Genomic DNA, 24957 nt, shown 5'->3' on the forward strand with positions numbered 1-24957 from the left:
TGCAAGTCCCAGGCATTTTATTTAATCTACCACAGACATTCATTATCCTCACCGTTAAGTGCCCTTCGTGGTGGTCTGGGAAATGGATGAACAAGTACTCAGTGGCTACCAATTGCATGATTGAATCTCCCAGGAACTCCATCCTCTGATTGTGGCCTCTAAAGAAAAGTGGACACATGAGTGTAAGCTCTTGAAAATCATTACATTACCATTAACTGAAATTAAAAGGCATTTTTCAAGCTAAAAAAGAAGTGATGTGTAAAGTGTAATAAAATGGCACTTGTAAGTGAAGGAGACACTTTCTTTTTTAAAACATTTACAGAACACAAGAGGAGCACATATGCTTAATATCAGTATAAAAACATATTCAGAAGTCAAAGGAATTAATGACAATTATGCAGCACTCGGATTTATATGCATCAAGGAATGTGTATTACACGGTTAACAAGAAAACTATTTTGCTTAACTGATTAGTGGAATATTATGTTTCTGATTAATATGACTGATACAAAAATTTATAAGACCATCTGTGTATCCCAGCAAGTGAGTCTATCTGCATCACAGCCAGATGAGTCTTATCCAAGTGTTGCAACGACTGTGGTTTGCTTTCAATATGTTTGATAATTACTTGTCTAATTTCCATTTGACATGTTTTATTTATAAACGGGCATTCTTTTTCAGCAAAATGAGCATAATCATCTTAACAGAGTAAAATTTAAAAACAGAAACGTTCTTTGTCTAAGACATAAATCTCTTTGATAAAAACAATCATGTTTTTGCAGTAAAAAACTGACTAATCACCAGAAGAGGTGACGGGGATGTATGGACAGCTACAGAACCTTTTGCTTGACCATATACCCTCCTGTGTTTGTACAGGCACTTGCAAGCTTGTCAGATTGGTGGGAGCTGTACTCATTCTGCAGATGACATGTCAGATCAGATTAGATGACCAAACTGATTTACACCAAAATTTGTTAGAAATTCCATAGTTAACAAAGAGCAAATTTATAACAAATTCCAATATGAACAAGTTTAGCCACTATAACAACTGTCGGCACTTTATCCAATCCGGAAGTGATGGCTATATAAGCTCTAACTGTGCTTACCACTTGTTATCACTTGCTTATTTGGGATCTACTGTAATGTCCTACATTTGAGATAAAAGATGTTTGTCTCTCAGCGAAACCCAAGGCCCACAAAACAGAAATTCTAAGACAATGCATGTTTTGCATTTTATGTAAACTGGGGATTACTGCTTTAAAACTCAAAGGTGGTTTAAAGGCATTGACTACATGAAAAAAAAAAACATTTGCAGAGTTTAAGTTAAGTATGCAATACAAATTATTGGATTAAGATTAAAGGGAGTCATAGGTTATGGTTGAGTTTCAACATGGTGAAACCAACTATGCAATGTCTATGCAATACATTAAAAACATCCAAGACAATGACAGTTATCTCAAAGTTAAAATCAAAGTTAATTGTTGTAGTTTTCTGTAAAAGCTTTCAGTGAACACTACATGCATGCATTTCAAATTTAAGATCATCCTTGATATCTAATGTGTTAGACGTGCTAAGCTGCAGCAGGAAGCAGGCTAATTAAAACCTTAAGCCTGATGATGAAAAAGATTTATAAATAGGAAACAGAGGACCTTGATGGCTTAACTCATACTTGGATTGAATGAGAAAATATTTTAAAAAAATAATGTCAAACTTGTTTAAAACAGTATAACTGTGATTATGATATTTATTCACTTATTTTTTCCAAATAAGTAATCTGTTCCCATGGAAATTAACCCTTAATTGCAATAAAAAGCCTTGACATTATTTAAATGACTAAATTTAGTCTAATGTAGAGGTATTGGAAAAAAGGTTATCAAAATATCTGACATCTCTTGAATTAACTTTAACATAGCCTGTGCACTACATTAGTAGGGACAAAAATTGAAGGAGAGGCTGCAACTAAAGTCTTTTTCCAGTCTTGGCTTTGATCTAAAATACCCTCATAGGCTCCAAGGGTAAAGCAAATCAGATGGGTTTCAGGGACAGATCTGCACAATTCGTAATACTTTCTCTGTGTTTTTTTAAACAAATACTGCCATGAAGGAGTGGAATGCTTTACCAACTGTATTATTAACTCCAGGGTTTTTTTAGTCTGAAATGGTTAGTTATTCTATCATAACAGGTCTTATAGTTTGAAAGCATTGATTGCAATAGCCACAGACTGACCTCTCACTTATATTATCTAGTGGAATGTTAGCTGACTGGACTGAAAAAAGACAACTGCCCTTTAAAAGATGCTGCTATTAAAAATAGAAACAGAGATGCATTCTTTTTTCTGAGGGCTAAACAGATGTTTCTCCACAATTTCTAAGAAATCACATCAACACAACTGCCGGGGGGGAGACAATGTAGATTAGTTGGTTGGTAGTTAAATCATACAGGTAGGATGTTCTTTCATATACATATTCAGAGATTCTCCACTAAACAGTATTAAAAGCAGAATGAATGCAATATTTGATTCACATTGGTCAAGCTAAAAAAAACATAGAAAATAGACATCTACAATGATAGCCTAGTGGGAAAATATTTGGAAATACCATAAATCACAACCTAGTTATAAAGGGAATGGATGTTTTTTTAGCTTAAGTGACAAAGTAACCAGGGAAAGTGATAAGACCCAACAGTTTAAAGTGAGGACTGTCACCCCCAGAAGTATTGGTGATATCAGCTCTACCTGCAACTACCACTTCTTTGCCTATTTAAGATCTACTGCAATGTCTTACATTTCAGATAAAAGATGTTTGTCTTATTGTCGATGACTGGTAGCATACAGTAGAGTACAAATTTATTTTCCAGGAAAAGAAAACAAGAGGTGACCTAGCAGAGCAGTAAATCTTTTATGAATACAGACATGTTTCCTGCACACAACCAAACCTAATCATGTCAGTGCCGCTACTCTCCATATTCCAAACTTAACAACAAAAAAGTGCATTAGAAAGCAAAGGGACTAAATGAAATTCGTTGAGACTCTACTTAAGCAAATTTGCAACCTTGTACAAGGGTGACAATTATAGTCCATAGACTCTTCATATAATAATGAAAAGGGATTTAAAAAGTTATAGTAAAGCATTATACAGTATAAAAACATACAGTGTATAAATTTTCACAAAATACAAATAAGCTTATGTTCTACGTCTGAACACTATGCTCCTGTTTGCATTTACATCATAGTGTATTTAATTTGCCATTGAAAACCTATGCAATCAATTATTTGATTTTTTAATTTATTTAGGAGTATCTCTAGAACTGTGTTTTCACTTTGTGTGTCTATCATTGGCAAAAAATCACAATTAATTACATTATAATTTTATATCGTAACGGTGAAAAGTGAAAAAGTCCAAGGGGCTGAATATTTTTGACAGCAACTGTTTTTAAAATATAAAGGTATCGGCCAAATGTGCAAAAGCAACCTCTAACTTTTTTTTAAGTACATTACATACGTAGAGAAGACTTCATAACATTTAAGGTGAGAAAGGAAAAGAGGATAATCAAAAATTAAACTAAAAACCCAGCACTTTTAATGTATTCAAAAGTGAACATCCTGAGGGATAAAATGTAATTTATCATTTTTATTCAGACTTACAGAGTCAGATGATTAAATCCCACTGTACGCAAGGTGAAAGCTCGTGCCAACAGGCGAACATGTGTGAAAAGCACTCCGATGGATTCTTCAAATTCTGTCAGCTTTTGCAACACTGGAGATGTTTCAATGAGTTGCCTATCAGTGTTTGGCTCTTGAACCTAGTGAGACACACAGCAGATTAAAAAAAAGTAAGTGCTCACCATAAATACTTCAACAAAATGAGAACTAGTCCTATATTTAACCTCTATTTGATTGGGTTTGGCTAAAAAATGTCGCCTTAGCAAAAGGTCTTCCAAACGGCAGAATTTGTTTTCAAAAGGGTTAATCATGTCAAGAGCATACAACTTTAGATGATTTTTGTTTGTGATGTTTCAAGCCACTGAGAGTGGTGAAATATCAAGCTTAATGAATTACCTGCTCTTGTAGCCCCCAAGAAAAGTGTCAGCTGCAGTTCATACTTTCACACAAAGTGCTGAGCATTTGGCAAGCTTAAAAGGAGGCTACACGGTAATTAACCTGAATATTCAGTAATATAATGAACTGGAATATTTTAATTTATAAAATAAAAGAGACCTGATTTATTAATTTACAAGTCACATTAAAGCATACATTGGTGAGGTAATCAAGGAGGAAATTAAGACATTCAGCTAAATTCCTGAGCTCAAATTCCTGTTTTGCTCATATTATTTACAATGGAACTCTGCTCAAGATTCAACAGCATTGAACTGTATCACTTTACTTAATCAATAAATAGGCTTCTAATTTAACAGTACAGATTATAGAGATTTAGCAGAGCACAAGCATATTAAGATCCCAAAAATAAATCAATGGTGTAGTTGTAATGTTTCACAAACATAAAAAAACAAAACAACATATTTCTAAGAGTTTGTGTCAAGGCTTAACATCCTAACAGGCTAAATCATCTCATCGCCTATCAATATCTGATCAACTCTCTAACCAATGGGGCAATCTAATGTTAATGCAACAGTTGAAGTCACTCTAGTGGGACCAATCACGAATGTTCACTTTATCAAACCGGGATTGAAAAATCTCAATCAATATCAAAAATGGATATACTTTATTGTTCTAAAAACATACATGTATGATCAGAGTGATAGGCTTCTTTTGATATTCAATTTGTCAAAAATGGGGAAATTCAGCTGTTCCAAAACCTTAGAACTTGTATCACTCAAAAAATAGTTTTTTTTTTTAATATCCTCAGCAGTATATATTACTTGTGGATTAGAAATACACAACATACAACCTTGTCACATTTCAATAAAGGTTGAAAAGAAAACGAAACGCATACCGATATTTTATTCTGTATTAAAGGCAAATCATAACAAAAAGAGCAGCTTATGGGATTAAACCTACATCTTTTTTACTTTTTTTTATTCAGGCCTTAATTATCTGTCAATGTGCCTGTTAAGGGTGAAGGCTAGATATGTTTCAGTGTCATATTTCATTCCATAACATTTTATTTCCAATTGTTTTTCTTTGCTATTGTCTAGCATGTTCGCCTTTCTGAGGAACACAAGGTTTAGAAGACTCTTCAACCTTGGTTTCTATGCACTGGTAAAAAGAATTCAATGCTGTAGGAAAAGCCATTTATGAAACGGTGATAGCTGCACTGCGTGTCCAGGATTCTGTGGCATCTGGAGTAAGGAAGGAAGCACTAATCTTTCGATTTCACATTCTCTTTTACAGCCTCCAAGGATTTGCTTTGCTAATATAAATGTTTTTGGAACATTTATTTTAGTTTTTTTGGAGCAACTAGCATGGCATTCTTGAGGAACATCAGCAACCAAGATATAAAACAAGTTTAATTTGTTTTTTTCTAGATTTTCTTTAAAATAGCTTATTTTTGTTTGTTTCACAGATCTTTTTTTTCTTCCAGCTTACAGTATATAGTACAAATAGTTATGGTTAGGGTGAATAGCCTATCATAAGCCACTCCTTGTGTCCTGTGATAAAATATTTAATCTGCGATCCCAAGTTTTAATTATAAATGACTATCATTGGCTGTTTCTAATTAGTATATTGTCACATGTGTGTAAGATTTTTTTGAAGAACAAAAACTCAATGAACAAAAATGAAAAATATAAAATTAACCCAATAAAATAATTAAACTATGTAAGAAAACTACCATAACTGTTTTAATATGGTATCATAAATGATCAGATTTAGCAGTACATAAACAAACAGAATTTAGGGTGTTATTTATAAACCGTATTTCTATGTGTGAATCTATTAAAACAATACCATATTATGGAAATAGGAAAAATATTTTTTCATTTTCATATATGAAGTTTACCAAATTATATTTTTTTTCATAACTTTATTGTAACTAACTGTAAATGTCATGTTATACAATGTAACTCGATATAATTAAGGAAAAAAATATCAAACTATTTTATTACAATTTTTATAAAATCCTTTATATGAGTAAGCAGTCTTATGTTTATGATTGTAAAGGTTTCTAGTTTAGTTTCTTCTTTGTTATTAAGCAAACTAACATAATTAATTTTAGAAAAACCCTCCAATATACGGATGACTATAATATTTTGCCCATTTTTTGAAGCACGCACTTGAAGCACAATATAACTTAATGCTCTGTACAAACTTACACATTTTTATTTTTATCACCAGGACAACAGCAATGAAGGAAATGCCAAGCCACACAACAGACAGTTATATTTATTTTTGAGTCCTAGAGTTGCAATATCATTTAAACTACTTTTTTTATATTACATATACTTACTACTGCAGAAGCAAACACATTAAGTCCATAAGAAAGAAAACAAGGGAACGTACTTGTAGTGGATGTGGTGGATAATTAAGCCATACCTCCCGCAGGTCCTGCAGATAGTAAAAATAACATTTAGTACTCCGGGGAACCATTTAAACCTCCTTTTGAGAGGATAAAATAACACTAAATGAATTGTTGTTCCATTTGTAATAGAGGGAATAGCTAATATGCCAGAGCTGGAGGACTGTCTGGAATGAAAATAAAAGGCAGAGTCTACCAATAAAATCACAACATTCATTATAAAAGCAATTTGATTGCAGCTTTTTTTCTTGTTACTGTTTTCTCGCCTTTCATTTGTATAGTGCAGCAAAGTCAATCAATTCCAGCCATACTAACATTATACAAAAAGTAAGCATTTTACACAATTGATTTACCGGCTGTACTTTCAAACACTGTTTTGTAATATCGGCAAGTAGGAACTGTAAAATCCTGTAAAAACAGCGCAAATCTTGCAAGCAAACAGTGTGTGAAAAATGAGACTCTTTTGATTGAGAGGCCTAATTTTTAACCCCCTGGGTGCGAGGACCGGTGGAAACGCAGCCATTGCCCTATCTCTGGAGGGAATGGCCTGTACCAAGAGAGTGATTATCTACAAAAGCATCGCTTTTTTGGACTAGACCAACCAGTGCAGAGATAGAGGTAAACCTTGCAGCTAATATTGAGCCTTGAACATGCCTTTTAGGAAGCCCTTTATGGCAGTGATCTCAAGCTCAGAAAAGAAGAAGGGATGCAAAAACAGCAGATAGCAGCACAGCACCTAACACATCCAATAGATGAAATGCTACAACCAATGTTTTCTACACATATATATTGATACAAACTGCATATATTACATACACGTGTATGCATCCACACGTACAAATAATCTGTGCTTAGTATTTTGTCTATACATTTTCCTTGTCATATTTTGTCTTTTCCTTACTATGCTTTTGATTTTGAATGTTTTAGTCTGTAGAACTCAATGGGAATTACACAGAGGAAAAAGCTTCCAAGGTGGATTGTGAAGGAACGTCAATGTGACCACTGATCAAAAACGGTGCCAATCATCTTCGCTAATAGCAATGCAGAACCTGTGTGGAAAGCATAGGTTCAGCCACCGACTAGAATGCAAACAGCACTTTAGACTCAGCATTAATAACAACCCAGGCAATCAAAATTGGGGCCTAAGAGTTTTAGCTGTAGCAAACAAGTTTTGAAAGCTGTACTGTAAGCACACTGTTTTCAAGACATAACTTTATTTTTAAAATTATTTTGGTAGCTAACAGATCAAAGCAGCAACAGATCTTGCCTGTCACTGCTGTCTAATGGACTGCTGTGACACAACTAGCAAAATGTCAAAACCCTTTTGCTTTCAGATTATTTTTTAAGAATCTTGTACATATTACAGCACTTATGTATTAACAAACGTAAAAAGATTACTTTGAAGATATAAAGCCATTTTAGCAAGGGAAATATTCACATTAAATTCATTAAACTTTCTCTCTTGTTGCATTAAAATGCTTTATAGTATACATAGTACATAGTGAAGGGCAGTCCAAAGCGTGGAGCAGACAAAAGTTTTCTAGTAAGTACTTTAATTTCTTTTCTTTGTTTACAATTTAACCTTTTCCAGGCCAAGATATTTTATTAAGATAATCAAAACTGCCAAAATAAACAGCAGTTATTCATTTAAAGTTAATCTTAACAGAAATAGTTTGGTGTAAAAAAAACGTTTTTGTCTTAATCTCTTATAAAGAGTGGCGACGAGACCAAAAATTCTTTTTTAATTTTCAAATTTCTTTAGTTTAATGGTGTTTTAAAAGGGGAGGCTGTAAGAAAGGCAACTCCAAACCTTACACACTTCTTCTTACCTAAGCCCAAGTACCAGGCTGGCTTCTAAAACATGTATCCATCCAGCAATATGCATCAGCAGCTCTTTGGCCTCATTCCATCTGGCTGTGGGTGGTGTAGCTTTGTTACTGAGGTCAACCTATTGTTTCTTCAGCCAGATGGGGTAAACCAATAAATCAATCTTAATTCAATTTCTTCTTTACTCCATCTTAATGGAGCTTGTCTAAACTATTGAAACAGACTAGTCTTGAGAGGCACAGTCTTGTCCATTTTACCTGGTCTGAGAGGCATTACAGACATGCAGGCGCATAAGAAATACTACCTATCTGATAAATGTCTGATCATTTTATAGCCAATCAACTAAGAATGAAGCTGAAAGAGAGCAGAAATTACATTTCTGAAAGACCCTGGTAAAGAAGAATCTACTTATTTCCACAAGGACAGTTTTTTTTCAACCATTCTGCCTGAGACATTGATAAAGAGAGATAAAGAAAAGAGACCTTGAATACAGCAAAGCATTTACCTTTAAAATTCTAGCTTATTAGCAGAAAGCAATACATTTCCTCAAAGATTAAACAGCAGATACAATTACTCATGTTAGCAGAATGAATTTTAATTTTTCATTTGTTAAAAACAGTAAAAATATCATACCAACTAAATGTTGGTAGTCCAATTGTTTCAAGCAGCACAGCTAGGCATCTGTCTACATTTGTGCAGGAATTTCAGAAAGTGTATGCCTAGCACACTCTGCTGGCATACCTAGAAAATTTTCAATCAAAAATAAAGTAAACATTGACTGGTCTGTACAATTAATAATTCAGAAAATGTCCAGGATATCTAGGACAGGAAAGTCTTCGAAAACAAGATCTATATATTACAGTTTCCACCCCATCTTATTTTTTGCACAGTGTCAAATAAATTATCTTTATACGCACACAACAATGTATAGACAGTACATTTTAAAATGTTTAATCGCTATTCATTTGTACATTGTTCTGGGATTTGAATACTTAACTATGTACCATTCTCGATGAGGAAGGTTTGGGCGTCACAATCACAATGCTGGAATAACTGCCCTTTGAGGCGGGAATACTGGATACTGACAGATTAGACATTGTGCAGAGGGTTTCCTAGCATGATTCCTAGCATGCAAAACAAAAAGCAGACGTATATCCCTACAAACTAAAACATTTACAAACAAATATATAAAATTCAAAGCAAATTTAATGGTGCTGTAGTGTCAAGGTCATAGAGGCACATGCAGTCTAAATAGCTGTGCTGCCAGCTGTTCTCTCAGAAAGCCTAGTTTTAAACACTTCAATCATGTTTTAAATGAGGGGATCTAATGATTTAAAATGGCTCAGCGAACGCCTTAATTGCAAACGATCCCTTTATTATGTATTCCCTCTGCCACAAAGGGTGACATGGAGGTACATCACTATAGCAGCTAAACTCATAATCAATTGATCTCCATTTTTCACCGCAAGCCATTTAGCATTAATTTTATAGGCACTACTTTCTGAACTGATGTGGATGCCATGTCTCGCAACACGTTCTCTCCCTTATTATAGACATACTGTGTCACCGCCAAACTGACCTGCTCTCAGCAAATCAAAGATGTCCTATATGTGTTTTATTTTCAATAAAACTATCATACAGGAAAATAAAAACAAAATCAGGATTGCAAATGAAAATGTGATGTCTTCAGTACTTTCTATATTTGTATGCCTTATTAAAAGCACTGTTTACAAGACAGCGCAGTGGTATGAGGGTTATTGCTGCTTTTGGGTCCAGGGTGAAATTCTGACCCGAAGCAGACCTTTTGTGGAGTTTGCATGTTCTCCCAGTGCCCACATGGGTTTTCTCTGTATTCTCCTTCTCCCACCTCCCAGAGACATGCTGGCTAGGTTATTCTGTGCGTCTTTAAATTCCCCATGTGCTTTTCTGTATGTTTGGCATCCTGTCCAGGATGCAGTCCCGCCTTGAGCCCTATACGTCTGTGTTGCAAAGATCATTTCCTGAAATAAATGGCTTTCTGATGATAGATAGACATATTAACTCCTTAACAATGTCCATTCTTAAGATGTCGCTCGCCTGAAGTAAGGTAGCATTAATGAAAGCACCTGTTAAATTGAATGAAACCTATGACCAGGCATAGATACTGTATGTTCTTAGTTTTAAATACTGTTATTTGACAATGTTTTTTACACAGTCTTACGACAAAACCGATCCTTTACAGTGAAATTTAACTTACTTAAATCTTAATCTTCTTACTTTGTGCACCATAATATAAGTAATTTGAACACCACCCTGGCTACATTTATTTTTGCAGTGGAACCATTTCTGAATGCAGAATCACAGAAATGTAATTCAATGATTTTTTTAATATGAAGTTACTCACTGGGTGGGGGTAGTAAAGATGACCTTGGACCTCAGTAAACCTACATTTAAAAAAAACAGCACTGCTCTTCTTTCTCTTTTCATTTAAATCTAATGCCCTGAATTATAATGCATAACATGAGCTCTGTTCTCAATGGTGGTCATGATGAGTAATAGATAAGGCCCTGCAATATTCAAGAGGAAATTTTAACAGCTAACGTGCATAGCATTCATTCATTCCAAAAAAAGCCATTTAAATGAAAGAGATCTAAATTAGAAATAATCATCGGTTACCTACTAATTACATGTATGGTACATAAACAGAATAACGAGGGACAATCATAACCATTATTCAGCATATTCAATACTCTGCTATTTGGCCTAAATATACTTTTATCAGATTTCTAACAAGAACATTTGAAGGTCTGAGATGGTATATGGGCTGCAGGATATTTTCAAGTCAGATGCCTCTGTACAAGTGATCATCTGGTGACTGAAATTAGGTTTATAGGTCTTCGGTGACACTAAACTGAGTAGTACCTGTAGCTACTGCTGTGAGGATACAATCCCTCAGGAGGTCCTTAAGAATCTGACAACCCGGCTCTAACATTGGGTTGTTATAAACGGTTGATTGCATTTTATGTCCATTATGGGTGTTTTCTGTCAGCAGGTAGCACTGCTGGAGTCTGGTGATGGTGAATGGATGGATCCTGAATTCTTAAGTGACTTTACATTGGGAAAAGCAATTAGCATGGATAATGCCTCTATTCATTTTCAAACCTTACTTTATTCTGGGCTTTTGAAGTATTTGTCCCATATGCATATTAAATAGAAAAACATATTTGTATAACATATTTCATATAGTACTTATATAGCATTTATTTAGCATATCATTTTGGATTTTTATCATATTAAACATTGTTTATGTAGCTGTAGCAGTACTTTTAGAATTTTAGGATAGTTTTAGCATATTTTATAATTAGGAAGCAACAAATAAGTTAATTACTTGTAGTTCTTCTGTCTTAACTGAGTGAACTTTCCAGCTGACTTCCAGGTGTTCAGGTCATTCAGAATTTACCACTGAATTTCATAACCTCTACAATAAACCATTACAAAAACCTATTATTTTACAGTGCAGCAATTGAATACACCTGATCAGATATTTGTGTGACAGCATTGAACCCCTACGAGATTCATGTTTTTTGTTTACCTATTCAACACAGAAGATCCCTGTATGAGATAGCACAACTAGGAATCCTGAATATGAGCTCGGCATCCAAACTAAAAACGGAATATCCTATGAGACTGACCACCATTATACTCCTCAACAAACATATAAAAACGGCTGTACTTCATTCACTTAGGAGTCACACAATTAGTGAGATATTTACAACACAAAGTTTTGGAGGACGGGTTCTACTGGTGGCAGAATGTTAGTACACACTGAGCAGGCAATCACCCAATGTTTTGGAGAATCATTCAATTGTTGCAACAGTCTTTTTTCTGTCTTGGTTGGAGTGACTAAATACACTAGATGAGGCTACAAAATAAGAGTTTCCTCAACACAAATTGCAAATAACCCTATTATTTTCATTTGGGCAGTATTACCCACTACCCATTACTGGTTACAGACAATTTTCTATCAACACAGTTCATAGAAAGATGGCAAATTTAATGATTCCCAAATTCTTTTACTGAATGCAAATGACAGCCTTGAGAGTAACTATGAAACTCGAAGAGCCTAAGCCTGAGGGTGATGCAAGTAAATGAAGGCAGAAGCAAATGCACACTAATCACTCACACAGACCAATTCGTTTAATTACTGCTCGTAGGCAGTGGAAATATTTGGTGAAGGGAGATCACGGTTCTGTCATGACAGAAATAAAAGGAGCACTTGCTCAGAATGCCTTGGCCTGCACAAGATGGTGAGCAACACAAAAGCAAACTACTGATGATTAATGACAACAAAAACCTAAAAGATCCAACTTCACCTCTCTCAGTGTAATGTTCAAAGTAGTCTCCCTCCCCCTTGGTTTATCCTTTCAATTTGTACCATCCACTGCAATCGTCTCTGTGTAGTAGTGTTCAAATAACCAAGTAAGGCTAGGAGACGTTCTATTTAATCTCTGTCTTAATCAGAAGATACAATAAACCACCTTTTTCAATACGTTTTTTTTTTTACTGGCATAAAAGGATAAGAAACATTATCCTACCTGTGTGGTGTCTTATACTTCTTCAGTAAGCCTGTATTTCTGATGTACACTGCTACTGCTAATTTAGAAAGGCTTATGCACAAGATGACCTTCCAAGCAATGTAGTACAAAGTAAAAACTTTGCAAATGGATTTTATCATAATCAGTTGTTAAACAGTATCTACCCTTTCTAAGCTACAGAAATTTGAAAGATCAACATATCATGGAGCTTATTAATTCATACAACTAGCTGGAAAATTTTAGCTTACATAAAATATTTAAAATAGTGCTGACATTGGGTTAAGCACAAGATAAATCACAAGTCAGTAATGTAATTTAGGAATATCTGAAAGTCACAGAAACATACAGAAATAATTTTAATTTTGGATGAAAATCAAAACTAACATGTGGAACAGGACACTGAAAGGTACAGAAAGGATACAGAACTACTGATGACAAGTCCCAAATAAGATCAAGTATGCATGTCTACCCAAATTTTATATAAATCAACTAAAGCAATTTATTTTACACACATGTTTTACCTCACTGTTAAACAGCAACCTTCCAAATAACTCTTTGGCCTCTTCCAAACCACCCTCCAAGTACACCGCCCCTGTAGACAGAGTAAAATAAATATCAGAGTCAGGATTATAGCCATCTTTAAACAAAATGCATTGCTTAATCTTGCAGCAAAACCAGATATGTAGTAATCTCTATGTGTGAATACTCACAAAGCAATCTCTTCAGATAACATGATTTTAAGCCATGCAGATCAGCACATTTATTCAATATAATAGCACCAGAGAAGGGGCTAGAAGCATAAAATACAGTTTTTTTGTTAAATATAATTTAGGTGAACATTTAAATATTCATATTCAAACTATGTTATACGTTGTTCTCTTTGAAAGGATGATTTAACATCTATGTTAAGCATCCATGCTGAATTTTGAGAAACGTTAAAATAATACGAGTCAACATTGAAAGTGATAGAGGAGAAATGCCTTAGCCCAAAGCAATACGAGACAATAAGACTTCATCTGACATGACAGTTTATACCAAAAAAACGTAAATATTTAATTTAAATCTAATGACACACGGAAAGTACACACAGACAAATTTGGGATGTATTTTGTGGTCATATAAATGTTTAATTTTTTGCCTTAACTTCAATATAATCTAGTTACTTATACGTAAGAAAGCATGAATGTCAGTTTTTGTAAGGCTCTTTTATCAGTTGCTTACTTTACTTTGATTAAATGCACCAAACGTGTGGGAAACATAATTTAGTAATTTAAACGGCATCGTTTATGCATCCAAAAAATAATACAAATTAAGTCAACAATGAGTTCAAATTAATTTCTGGGGTGAACGTCAGTCATCAATCGTTTCAGTGCCTTTTGTGGTTGTGAATTTAACACTAAATTTTCAATTTGTTCTCATTTTGGCAACATATTTCCTAATTTAAATAAAGCAAAATGATGACATTTTTTGCTATAAAATGACCAGCTTAACTGAGATTTTTAGACACCAACAACAATAAATAATTAACCTTTTGTAGCTGAGCTTTCTCGGATATCATGAAAACCCAAGCACTATTGAAAACACTTTCTAAACACAGTATGCATCATTACCAACAGTTAATCGCTCAAAGCTAAGCAGTGAATCTGATATATGAGAGAACGTGTGATTTGCCTGTGGAAAATGTTTAGCTCACATCCTCTTTCCTGCATTCCAAGCTATCTCCTGAGAACAAAAAAAACAAAGGTGTAGCAACACATGCATGGTAAGAAATGTGACTGTGCTTCTGGGATGGTATGTGCAAAGTGATAAGGTTATGTATGAAAGGAAACAGGATTCCCAGTTTAATTCACACCATCACAAGACCACGGTATAAATATTTTGATATATCCAGAGCATGATGCATAAAATCACCCATCCTTTCCATTGCCAACAAATGTGATATAAAGCAGATGATACAGACAACAGGCAGCACAATGGTGGCACTGAGGTCAGAAATGCTGTCTTACAGCACTGGGGTCCTGAGTTCAATTTGTGGGGTGCTATCTGTGTGGAGTTTTTATGTTCTTCTTGTGACTACAGGGATTTGCTCCAGGTTCCAGGTGTGTGTGTTTGTGCCTATGTGTCAGCCCTGTGATGAACTGGACATCCCATCCAGGGTGCATTCTGATAGATGGATGGGCTCAGACAACTTCACAATTAGAAAACTGTGCTTAATTGGTGAGTTAAGTGGCAATCAGAACTCTAAACGTAGCACTGTTTTTAACAGAAAACAACCTTGGGCGACAGATGTACTTTTACAGAACTGGATGTCAACCACTATTGGAGAATTTGTTTAGCTTAAAGATATTAAGTAATACATCAAAGAAGATTTTCTTAAAAGGCATGCCATGTGATAAAAAATAAACTATAAAAATGCAGAATACTACAGTTATTGTATGATAACTCATACTGTAACAATAAAAGTTAGAGTATAATAGCTAGAGTACCATATACTATATATCTATAGATGCGTATTGATTAAAAATTGTAGTATTTCCAATTTCCAGAACAGATATTTATAACACCAAAAACGAGAATATAAACAAACACTTGATTTATTAAGATCATTAACATAACCTGAATATGGTTAAAGTATTCAGGTTAAATTGCATTTTTCCTTTTATAATTCCAAGTGCTGAAATTTAGGAGCCTTATCATGGAAAACACTAACTGAAATTTATACAAGGCCTGAGGAAGTAGCCAGTGCCTATACACACATTTGTGATTTCTACAGTTGCCAAAGATAAAGACAGAAACAAAATCTCCTGCTGTTTCACACAGACAGGCTACTTGTGTTTCATAACAGAGTGCCTACCTTGGCTACACCCTTGTCATTATCATTACTGAGATAATTACTACAGCAGCGCAGCTATTTAGACCCTGCTAACGAGTTATGGCCTTTAGCTACTTAACGCTCTGCTAGCAAACTTGATAGTCTGGCAAGGCATTTGGATCTGTTGTGTCCACCTAGGCAAAATGAACAGTTCTTCTGGAACTGAGAAAGGTGATCAGGAAAAGTTTTGGTCAGGAGTCACAAGGAGGGAGATTCAGGGCCCAGATGAAAACTAGAGCTGCAGTTAATACCAACTCATGTTTGCTGAGCTGAGGATATTTCAAGAAACAACTTAAAACTTAATTGAAATTAAATGTCAAACTTTTTTTGAAATCACGCACTGCAGCTGTAATGTGGTAGCAGGTCATGTTCCAGGTAAACAATGTCAGACCAAAATGCACATTGCAGGTGCATGAAATGACCTTGTATGCGTGCTCTCACAAGGCACCGGTGCAGATACAGATGCACATTAACGAGTTCGATGAAAACATGATGACAAATTTACTTCTTTCAGACTTTTAGACGTTATACACTTCTTACAACTTTGGTTTTAAAAAAGTAGATAAAGATTTATCCAACGGCTTCCTTGTTTAATGTGCTTCTGATTTGGGAGGCATATTATATTAGTTTAAGACCTGAAAATGAATTCTTCATTACACCTTCTACCACAGATAGAGGACAGCATCGTGATAGAAGGTGTCACACACCTGGACAAGGCTCCACAGCCGAAACGTTGTGTTTCTTTTCTTCTCTTTTCAGCATGGAATATACCTTTACTTATTCCTTTGCAGCCTACGCATGCTGACGCAGCTACCTGCTTGAACTACTTCAGCATAGAGTTAGGGCAGTTAGGAATCTGCTTTCTCAACTGGAAGGTTGGGGTTTCAAGTCCCCATTGCAGACAATTAAACAAGACAACTGACAATTCACTAAAGGTGCCCCAGTCCTTGCAACTTTATGTAAATGTCAACCAGCCCTGCTGTGGTCAACCCTGTGATGGACACTTTCAGTCTTCTTAGCATCACAGAAACTAGGATAAGGTTCAGCTTTATGAGTCTCTAGGCTTAAGTACAAATTTTACTTACATTCGGCAGACAAAGCACTGATTTATCTGCACAAAGCACATAAGACGTGTGGAGTGTAGGCTTACAACTGAAACTATTTTACTACATTATAACAATGCATATATTTTAATGTCTAACTTAAAAAATATATAAAAAGGGTCTGAGTCATAACTATTTTAGTCCTAAAATAAGGCTTAAGTAACATACATAGTTGGAAATGAACATATGAAAACTCAAGATTTAAGCAATCTGATACCAACGACTATGCCCCTAGCAGGCACTCAAATGATATGCATTATTTTCAAACTTCCTATTGTTTAATTTTCTTTATATTGAGTTAAAAAACAATATAAGTCCATAAAAATGACAATTAAAACTGACTTTCAATTTTAACACAAAGAACAAACAACTGAAGTAAGATCAAACCTCTTTTAAAAATCACGACAGCTCACCATCTTATATTGCAATTAATAAAAGAGCACTGCTTACACATCAATGACTGCACCACACTGTAAAATTTGATATCCAGTGAATCAGAGATAATCCTTTATTTTCTGGCCTTTCTAATAGGAAAAGCTTAGAATGGCATCCAAAACATTACCATCTGCTACCCAGTAGCTTGGAGAAGGCTTTAATCCACAGATAAACTGCACATGGAAATTAGGGATGGAAAGCGTCTGTGGAATGCATGTTGGATGGAAATGAAAATCAAAGTCTTATCAGACATTTCTGTTTAGTTAAAAAAATATTTATACTTTTCATAGTAACCTGGGCACAAAAATCTCCTGCACCATGTATACACGAAGGAATGCACTTACTGCACTAAAGCAAAAGGCCTTAAGTACCAGGATGCAGTTATTAACCATGTGAACTTCATGGAAAAAAAAATCTGAAAAAAACAACTTGACTCTTGAGAGTAAAGAGAGAGAGTGAGAGAGTCTGTAATTCAGAAAATTCTCAACACAACTTTGCAGTTCTGGTCTTTGACATCTGGTTACCTTGAATAAGACTTTAATCTTGGTAATAAACAGATTGCTTGGATTCCTGCTAAAGGCACAAAATCTTTAATCTATCATGAAAATCTGGATTTCCAAAGCTTTTAGCACCTTTTTCTTGCTTTCATAAAAGGGCTGTGTGACAGAACACCCCCTATAAACAATTATACTACTGTGTTAGTGTGTGTATGTGAAGATATCCCCACTTTCAAAGGATGTACTTTCATTTTTTTATACAATAATGTATATATTATCATAATTCTTCATAAAACTATATTTGGTACACCATAGCTTAAAAAAATACTAAATACTGTCATTTTCAATGCAGAAAAATGGGCACATTACAACTGAATGTGTTTCTTAATTACATACCTTGTTTTTTTGGAACTGTTCCACTGATTTATTAGGCAAGTGGGCAAGTCTGTCTTAAAACTACTGGTTTACTGAAGTGTGACATTAGAAACGGTTACTATAGTTAAAAATCACTTTGAATTTTATAAATAACCCCACATGCCGGACAACTTACCAATTAATGCCTCAAAACAATTTGCCATTGCATGCCGCAAGTCCGATTCCCGACACAGATCTGGTCCATGAGCATAGAGCATAAACCGATCGAGCTCCAGCTTCTGCAATATCAAAGCAAGAGAACGAGGTATAACAACAATCATTTCCGGCATAATCGAATTGAACTTCCATCTCGATCTCAAATTGCAGTTTTTACAAAACACAATAAAAATACATCTCTAAGTCTGTCTTAGTGGAAATGACAGATGTTACCATGCATGTTTGAGCTAGACCTTTATAAGCTGCCGCCAACATCATTTTGAAAAACAGACATCATCAGAGAGAGGGTAGGAGTAATTATTAAACTAAAGTGGCGCCAAAACACACGTGACTTTCAGGAATAAAAACCTATTACATTTTAAAAAGAGGATTTCCAACAACATGTAATGGTGATGATGTGCTCTATAGAGGACAATAGGATTAATTTTATTTTATTTACAAGTTAATTGTTTTAAAATGTGGTCTTTGATGCAGGCTCCCTGAGAAAATATCAGCCCATTAATTTGAGTAATATCCCTACAATTTAAAACAGAATGGGAAAAGCTGCTTCTAAGGAGTTATATTTTAAATATAATGAACTTTCATCATATTACTACAAGCATGTGCTTGTGCACATGGCATTATAAGAGACTGTGGACCAGCTCTGTTAACAGGCACAGTCAAGGGTTGCAGTCACTTAAAGACCTGTTATCCTCATCCACCTATAACATCTTATACAGAGACAGTATAAAATGAATAACAATATTTTCAAATACTTATATTTTTCTCTGTTAAAATACTTTATTAATAAAGCTATCCGAGCTCAGATGTGATGGATTTATGCATGCTTTATTTTAGAAAATCAAGTAGTACAAAGATTGTGAAAACATCTTAAATGCTTTTGGCATAATTTTTAATTGATCATTCATGGCTGACCATGATATACTTGTGTGCTTCTGACTGCTGCAAAAGACTTAAATCACACACTTAGTGGCAAAGTTGATTGGATGCAGGAGATGAAGTGAATTAACATGTTGAATGTCAAAACCAATGAAACCAACCAAAACCAATGAAAATCAAGGAAGAATAACATAGAAAAGAACCAATAAGCCCCACTTATCAAGAGAACAACCAGCAGTTGTTGGAGGTACGTGCTAATCCTTCCTGCTGCTTGTGTAACAACAGCTTTTTTTTGCTAAATTAGAGCAAAAATTAGTTATGCTGTGAAGGCCCTATATGCTAAACCTCCACTGAATATACTTGGGGTTCGGGACTCAGAGATTGGTAAAACAGGAACATGCTTGTCCAGGCTCTGTGAGAGTTTTGGAACAGAAAATCAGCAATCTTGCATGCATACTGTATTTAATGATAAATGTTAATCTTCTTCCAGTAGCTCTGGGTAGTTTATTTTCATTCCTGACAATAGGGGACATGTGTTCTTATATTTTAATTTGGCGTTAGGGTTGTACCTTCTTTTATACTCTCCAGTAATATACAGTACCGCTCCAAATCTCTGACAATTAATGCATAAGCAAATCACCACCGTTAGTAGTTTAAATTATATTTTGGGGTTTATAAGTTACAGTTTAAATTTTAGATATTAGTATTGACGTGATGCATACATATTAATTATAAAACAACAGTATGCACTTCACCAACCTTGGCTAGCATGGCGAGGTGCTGATTCTGAACAATAGCCGTTCGATATGTAGCTAAACCCCCTTCTTCAAGGTTAGGGAACAAATAATACAGATGAACACTGTGAATCCAAACACAAAATACATATCAGGATCATACCTGTTTACATCCTGCTCTCCAATTTTGATTTTCTTTTGTGGTAAAATACATCCCCTGGCTGTCTTTAATCAATTACTTCATTTAGAAAAAACTTTAACGTGAAATTATACAAAACATTACAGATTATGACATTGAAGAGACTGACAATTAAAGAGAAAAACTGCTACATTAATGTTATGTTCTGTAAATCGTGATAGAAAATGTCTGTGTTGTCAAACTGAGGTAAGACTGAGTACTAAACCACCTAGCATTTTTTAATCATTTTTTCCAATGAAGTAAAACAAAGAGAAAGATGTTCCACATTCTACTTGAGAAGGCATCTGTACAGAAAAGGCAATAGTACATTGCTGGCATACCAGTGCTTGGCTTCTTTCCAAATAGTTTTAAAGCATTCATTTCAAAGGCGAACAAAATTCATGGTTATTTGCTTTTCTGAAGGATAAGGGCCGGTACCTTGTTTTTGCTGATTAAAAATTTATACTTCAAAATGTACTGCATAAATAAATATTTTATTCTGGCTTCACATAACATTCTGAACACATTGGGAGATTTGATATCTTTTAAATTGTTTTACACGCTGTTCCGTTCCGCAATTATTAAAGGGCTTCCCCTTTAGCTTCGCCTCCATCAAATGCACAAAAAGAGCTACTTTTTTTTTTTCTTTCTCACGCTGCTCAGAAAAATCTATTTTATTATTGCATATCCATATCTATCATTTCTGGGAACGGCAAGGAAAGGTTATTGAGAGCAGCTGTCAGATCAAAGACTAAGATGAACAGACACGACCGAGCAGTGAACAGCCTTTCACATGATCTACTGCAGAGGTTCTCAGCTAGGGGTGGGCATCAAACCTTTTTTTTATGCCTCACACATTCTAATAACAATAGAAAAGCAAGAGAAGTCAATTCATCTAGCAAAGCAACTCATCAGAGCAGATTTTATCCCACATTTCATGGTGTGAATCAGATGGAGGAGTTCAGGAATGGACTCGGAGATATGTGACTCCCTCCCTGATTGGGATGCCAGTTCCCGCAACTCTGGAACCCAGCACTGCTCATATACTGTAGCTGTGACCATCCAAGTGTCCAGTCAAGGGCAAAGCACCTTCTGGGCAAGGGTCCAGAGTTCTTGCCACTTTATTTTTTTCTCCTTTTTATTCTGCCCATCCCCTTGCAATAATAAAGCAATCACAGCAACAGCTCCATATCATGTTAGTTTAAACAATCATTTCTTCGGGAAAACAGATCAGCACTGTTTTTTTTAAAAAGGTCTGAATTTGGCCTCATCTTTTTTGGATTTGACATGGCTCTATACGTGTTGGAAAAGCATGGTGGTCTGATTTCCTAAATTCAGCATATTGCTCCCACTGCTAATCATCAGCAATTTCTATCTCACACAAAGTGAATTAGTTATCACTTTGGAATGGACAAGTTTTTTTTTTTGCTTGCTAAAATACATGAAGCCTGATCTGCTTAACAATACGTGGCATGGTCCAATTTCATAATGCCCAGTTAATATTTTCATCCATCTGGTAACAGTTGTTTATTCAGAAGCCTGGTAACTGATCCATTTTCACTGTCTTATTAATAAGACCGTTTGCACATGCGCATACTTTATCACTGTTCTCCATTTAATCAGCGCTTCGTGATTTAGTCTTTACGAAAAAGAGCAATAGTGCTAGCATGGGCTACTGCTCTCATTCATACTCTGTCCTTAAACTCACTCTGTTTCTGTTAAAAATATAGACTGTAGAGCAGCACAGCATTAAATAAGGCAGTAAGGAAGGCTTGTTGTATCTGGCTATCTGTAATTGGAGGCACAGACAAGGGGAAAATATTTTCAAAAGTTTACAAAACAGCCTGCACCTGTCTTTAATTTTGGCATGCATTCTGCAAATGATCTCCTGTGTCAAACTAAAACACAAGGCATTTTTATTGATCTAAGATAGTTTCAAGTGAAGCACACTATTTCTTCACAAATCAACGCAAGCGCTGGAAACCTCAATCTAATTACTTGTAGACAAGGGTGGTACTTCAGTGTACTCTAAAAAAAGCAGATGGATAAGGACAGAAAAGTTCCAATATCCTTCTCCTACAAGTCATACCTGGCATTCATCAAAATCTCAAAACTTACCTTGTTAAAAACTCAACAACTGCATCACCAAGAAACTCCAGGCGCTCGTTATGGTTTATTCTGTAAGATAACAAAAACTTCCTTAAGCACGCAATACTGCTGATATCCAACACTTACACCATTTTAGGTTTTGAAGCTTGTTCTCAAACAACAAGCTTCAATGAACACGTAATTATAATTGCAACAAGTTCCATATGTTGAGGATTCATTTAGTTTAATGTTGTACTATCCAATCCTTCTTAAAACAAACTTTGTCATTTACACGTATCTTTATAAACCAATGCTTTTAACTGTCTTAGCCTGGCTAAGTACTGTACTAAAAGTACAGTACTAAAAGTACTGGGTAGAAGGTGGAATTGAGATTTTCCAATATTCTGTCGCTCTATTCTAATTGTCCTTCACCACTGCTAGACCACACCACTTTCCTATCCTCTCTCTGAGCTAGGTATCTCAGGCCCTGGGTGGTTTTTGTTTGGTTCTCTTTCTACCTCTTTAACTATTCCTTCCAAATAAAACAGTACAGATTTCTTCCTTTCGTAAATATCTAGAAATGTCTTGCCCTCTCTGAACAAGTGATCCCCAAGTACCAGCACTGGGACCCATATATTTTCCATATTTACATTCAAACTGGTTTTCAAGATACTTCCTCCTAGGCATTCCTCCTAATTTATTCCAATCACATCACCTCATGCTCCAGCATTCGAAAGCCTCCTACCCCTGACAGGGATCACTGTAACCCTGATCCCTTCCCAAAAGCCCAGGGTGCAAGGGGGGACCACACACTGAACAGGATTCCAGTCCATAACAGGGCACAAATTAAGACACCAATGAATCCTGGTAGCATGTGCTTGGAAGACAGGAAGAAACCAGCACACTGGCAAAAACCCAAGTGGAGACCATGCAGACTCAAGACAGAAGGCACCCCAGTTTGGAATCAAACCCAAGACCCAAGTGCTGTGGGGCAGCAGTACTAATCACCACACCACTGTGCCACCCACCTCATACTCAACCATTCAAAATCTGACCTACTTCAGAAATCTTCTGATTTCTCCATTGCTGTTTTTCTTGATCTTAACACCCATTCTATCTTCTCCTCTGCCAGACAAATAGGCATGACTAGCAACTCGGGGATACAGCCCTGCAGTAAAAGGCCGCTCCATACGAGCTGATATCTTGAAAGTCAGTGTCACAGAATTGAACTTTTAAGCTTAAAAAAACTTTAATGAACAGAAGAACTGAGACATTAACAATTGTTACAACCTAGCAATATGTTGTCCTGTTACATGCCTGAATTACAGAAATCAATATGACCATTTCTGGCTTTTCTATGTATTTACTGCCACATAATGATTTATCATTATTTTGGAACTCACAATTCTCAATTTAATTTTGTTCCTAATAGAGGTATTTTTCCAACAAGTCTTGTACTGCAAAAACGGAAAAGAAAAGACAACGGGAAATTCCTAAAATTACTTTGCAAAGATGTCATTTTCACTAACAACAAGGACTTAGTTATTACCCTTTCTTAGAAATTTTGTAACCATTTGTCAATGTTAAGAAAACACGTTAGCATTCCCCATATGATTTTATACTCACATAACACAAAAATATTACCTTGAAGGTGAGGGATCATCCTGGCCAAGCCTTGACATTATGTTTATCAAGGTGTTGATACCTAGTGAATTAAGCAAAGATGAATTAATACCTTTTGCAATCTAAATCTTCTGAGGTCCAACAGCTTATGACAGTAGCCAACTGGTGTGAATACCACTTGAAATGAATAAGGCTATGTAAACTTAACGGGGGAGGAAAATAGCAGTTCTAGCCATTGATACTCGGTATAGATCTAGGCACAGACAATAGGTATAAACTCAGTATGCACTGAAGCAAAATGAAAATTCAACAACTTGCCAATGTCATCAACAGCAGGTAGTGTGACTGGCAACCTTTCACCAGCTGGTTTCTGCAGCATAAGATTAGCAATAAAACACTTTTATGTGGGAAGTGTCCATTTTTATGGTCACTCAATTAATTTAGGAAGAAATGACTTGCATTTTTATGATACTACTCTGATTAAAATACAGAATACATATATTACACCATTCTAATACAAAACTATCTCTCCCCATGAAGCAAAAATCCAATGAGTCATCTCACCTTCCTGAAAGCAAAATGAACCAAGGAGGAACTTAAATGTATTTCACAGTTAGCACTGCAACCCTATCACACTACACTAAAAGTAAATCACTGGTTGATGGTGTTCTACTTTCAGTGTAATATGGACACAACATAAAAATGTACCACTGCATAATTGAAAGGTGTCAGTTACACCAAATTGCTAAAAAGGTTAATATTTTTGCTTAAATCCATTACACCTGAGTGTTTTTGTGCACTGGCATATAAAAGCCAATATAGTTTGAAAGCCTGTCAGTGTTATTAATTACACATTCTATCATTTGAGTTTGCATATGACATTATGTATATAGTTGTTCAGAATCATTACTTCAAAATAACCTGAGTAATTTATTTGATCAATTCAATGAGGTACCTCTATTGCACTAATATGCAGCAGTTAATCATTACATGTAAACAGCAATCTCAAAAAGGGGTTTACCTCACCTTTCATGAATTATAGAATAAGTGCAGCTTGTCATTCACCACAAAAGCACTGTAATT

At 35.3% G+C, this 24957-nt stretch overlaps 1 protein-coding gene across 3 annotated transcripts in view; it reads right to left on the reverse strand.

The window, feature by feature from the left end:
• The window catches only part of drosha (drosha ribonuclease III), a 67487-nt gene that overhangs the window by 23311 nt on the left and 19219 nt on the right, over positions 1–24957 (reverse strand). For all 3 annotated transcript variants that reach the window (XM_088919074.1, XM_088919075.1, XM_088919076.1), the window contains exons 19-26: positions 23896–23956; positions 22282–22341; positions 20011–20110; positions 18332–18434; positions 13396–13466; positions 6458–6502; positions 3644–3801; positions 53–158 (exon numbers count right to left, since the gene is read on the reverse strand). In XM_088919074.1, the coding sequence (XP_088775200.1) occupies positions 53–158; positions 3644–3801; positions 6458–6502; positions 13396–13466; positions 18332–18434; positions 20011–20110; positions 22282–22341; positions 23896–23956 (704 nt within the window). The remainder of the gene's footprint in view (positions 1–52; positions 159–3643; positions 3802–6457; positions 6503–13395; positions 13467–18331; positions 18435–20010; positions 20111–22281; positions 22342–23895; positions 23957–24957) is intronic.

This window comes from Atractosteus spatula, chromosome 6, assembly GCF_055471065.1.
Source record: "Atractosteus spatula isolate fAtrSpa1 chromosome 6, fAtrSpa1.hap1, whole genome shotgun sequence".
In the NCBI taxonomy this organism is placed as follows: Eukaryota; Metazoa; Chordata; class Actinopteri; order Semionotiformes; family Lepisosteidae; genus Atractosteus; species Atractosteus spatula.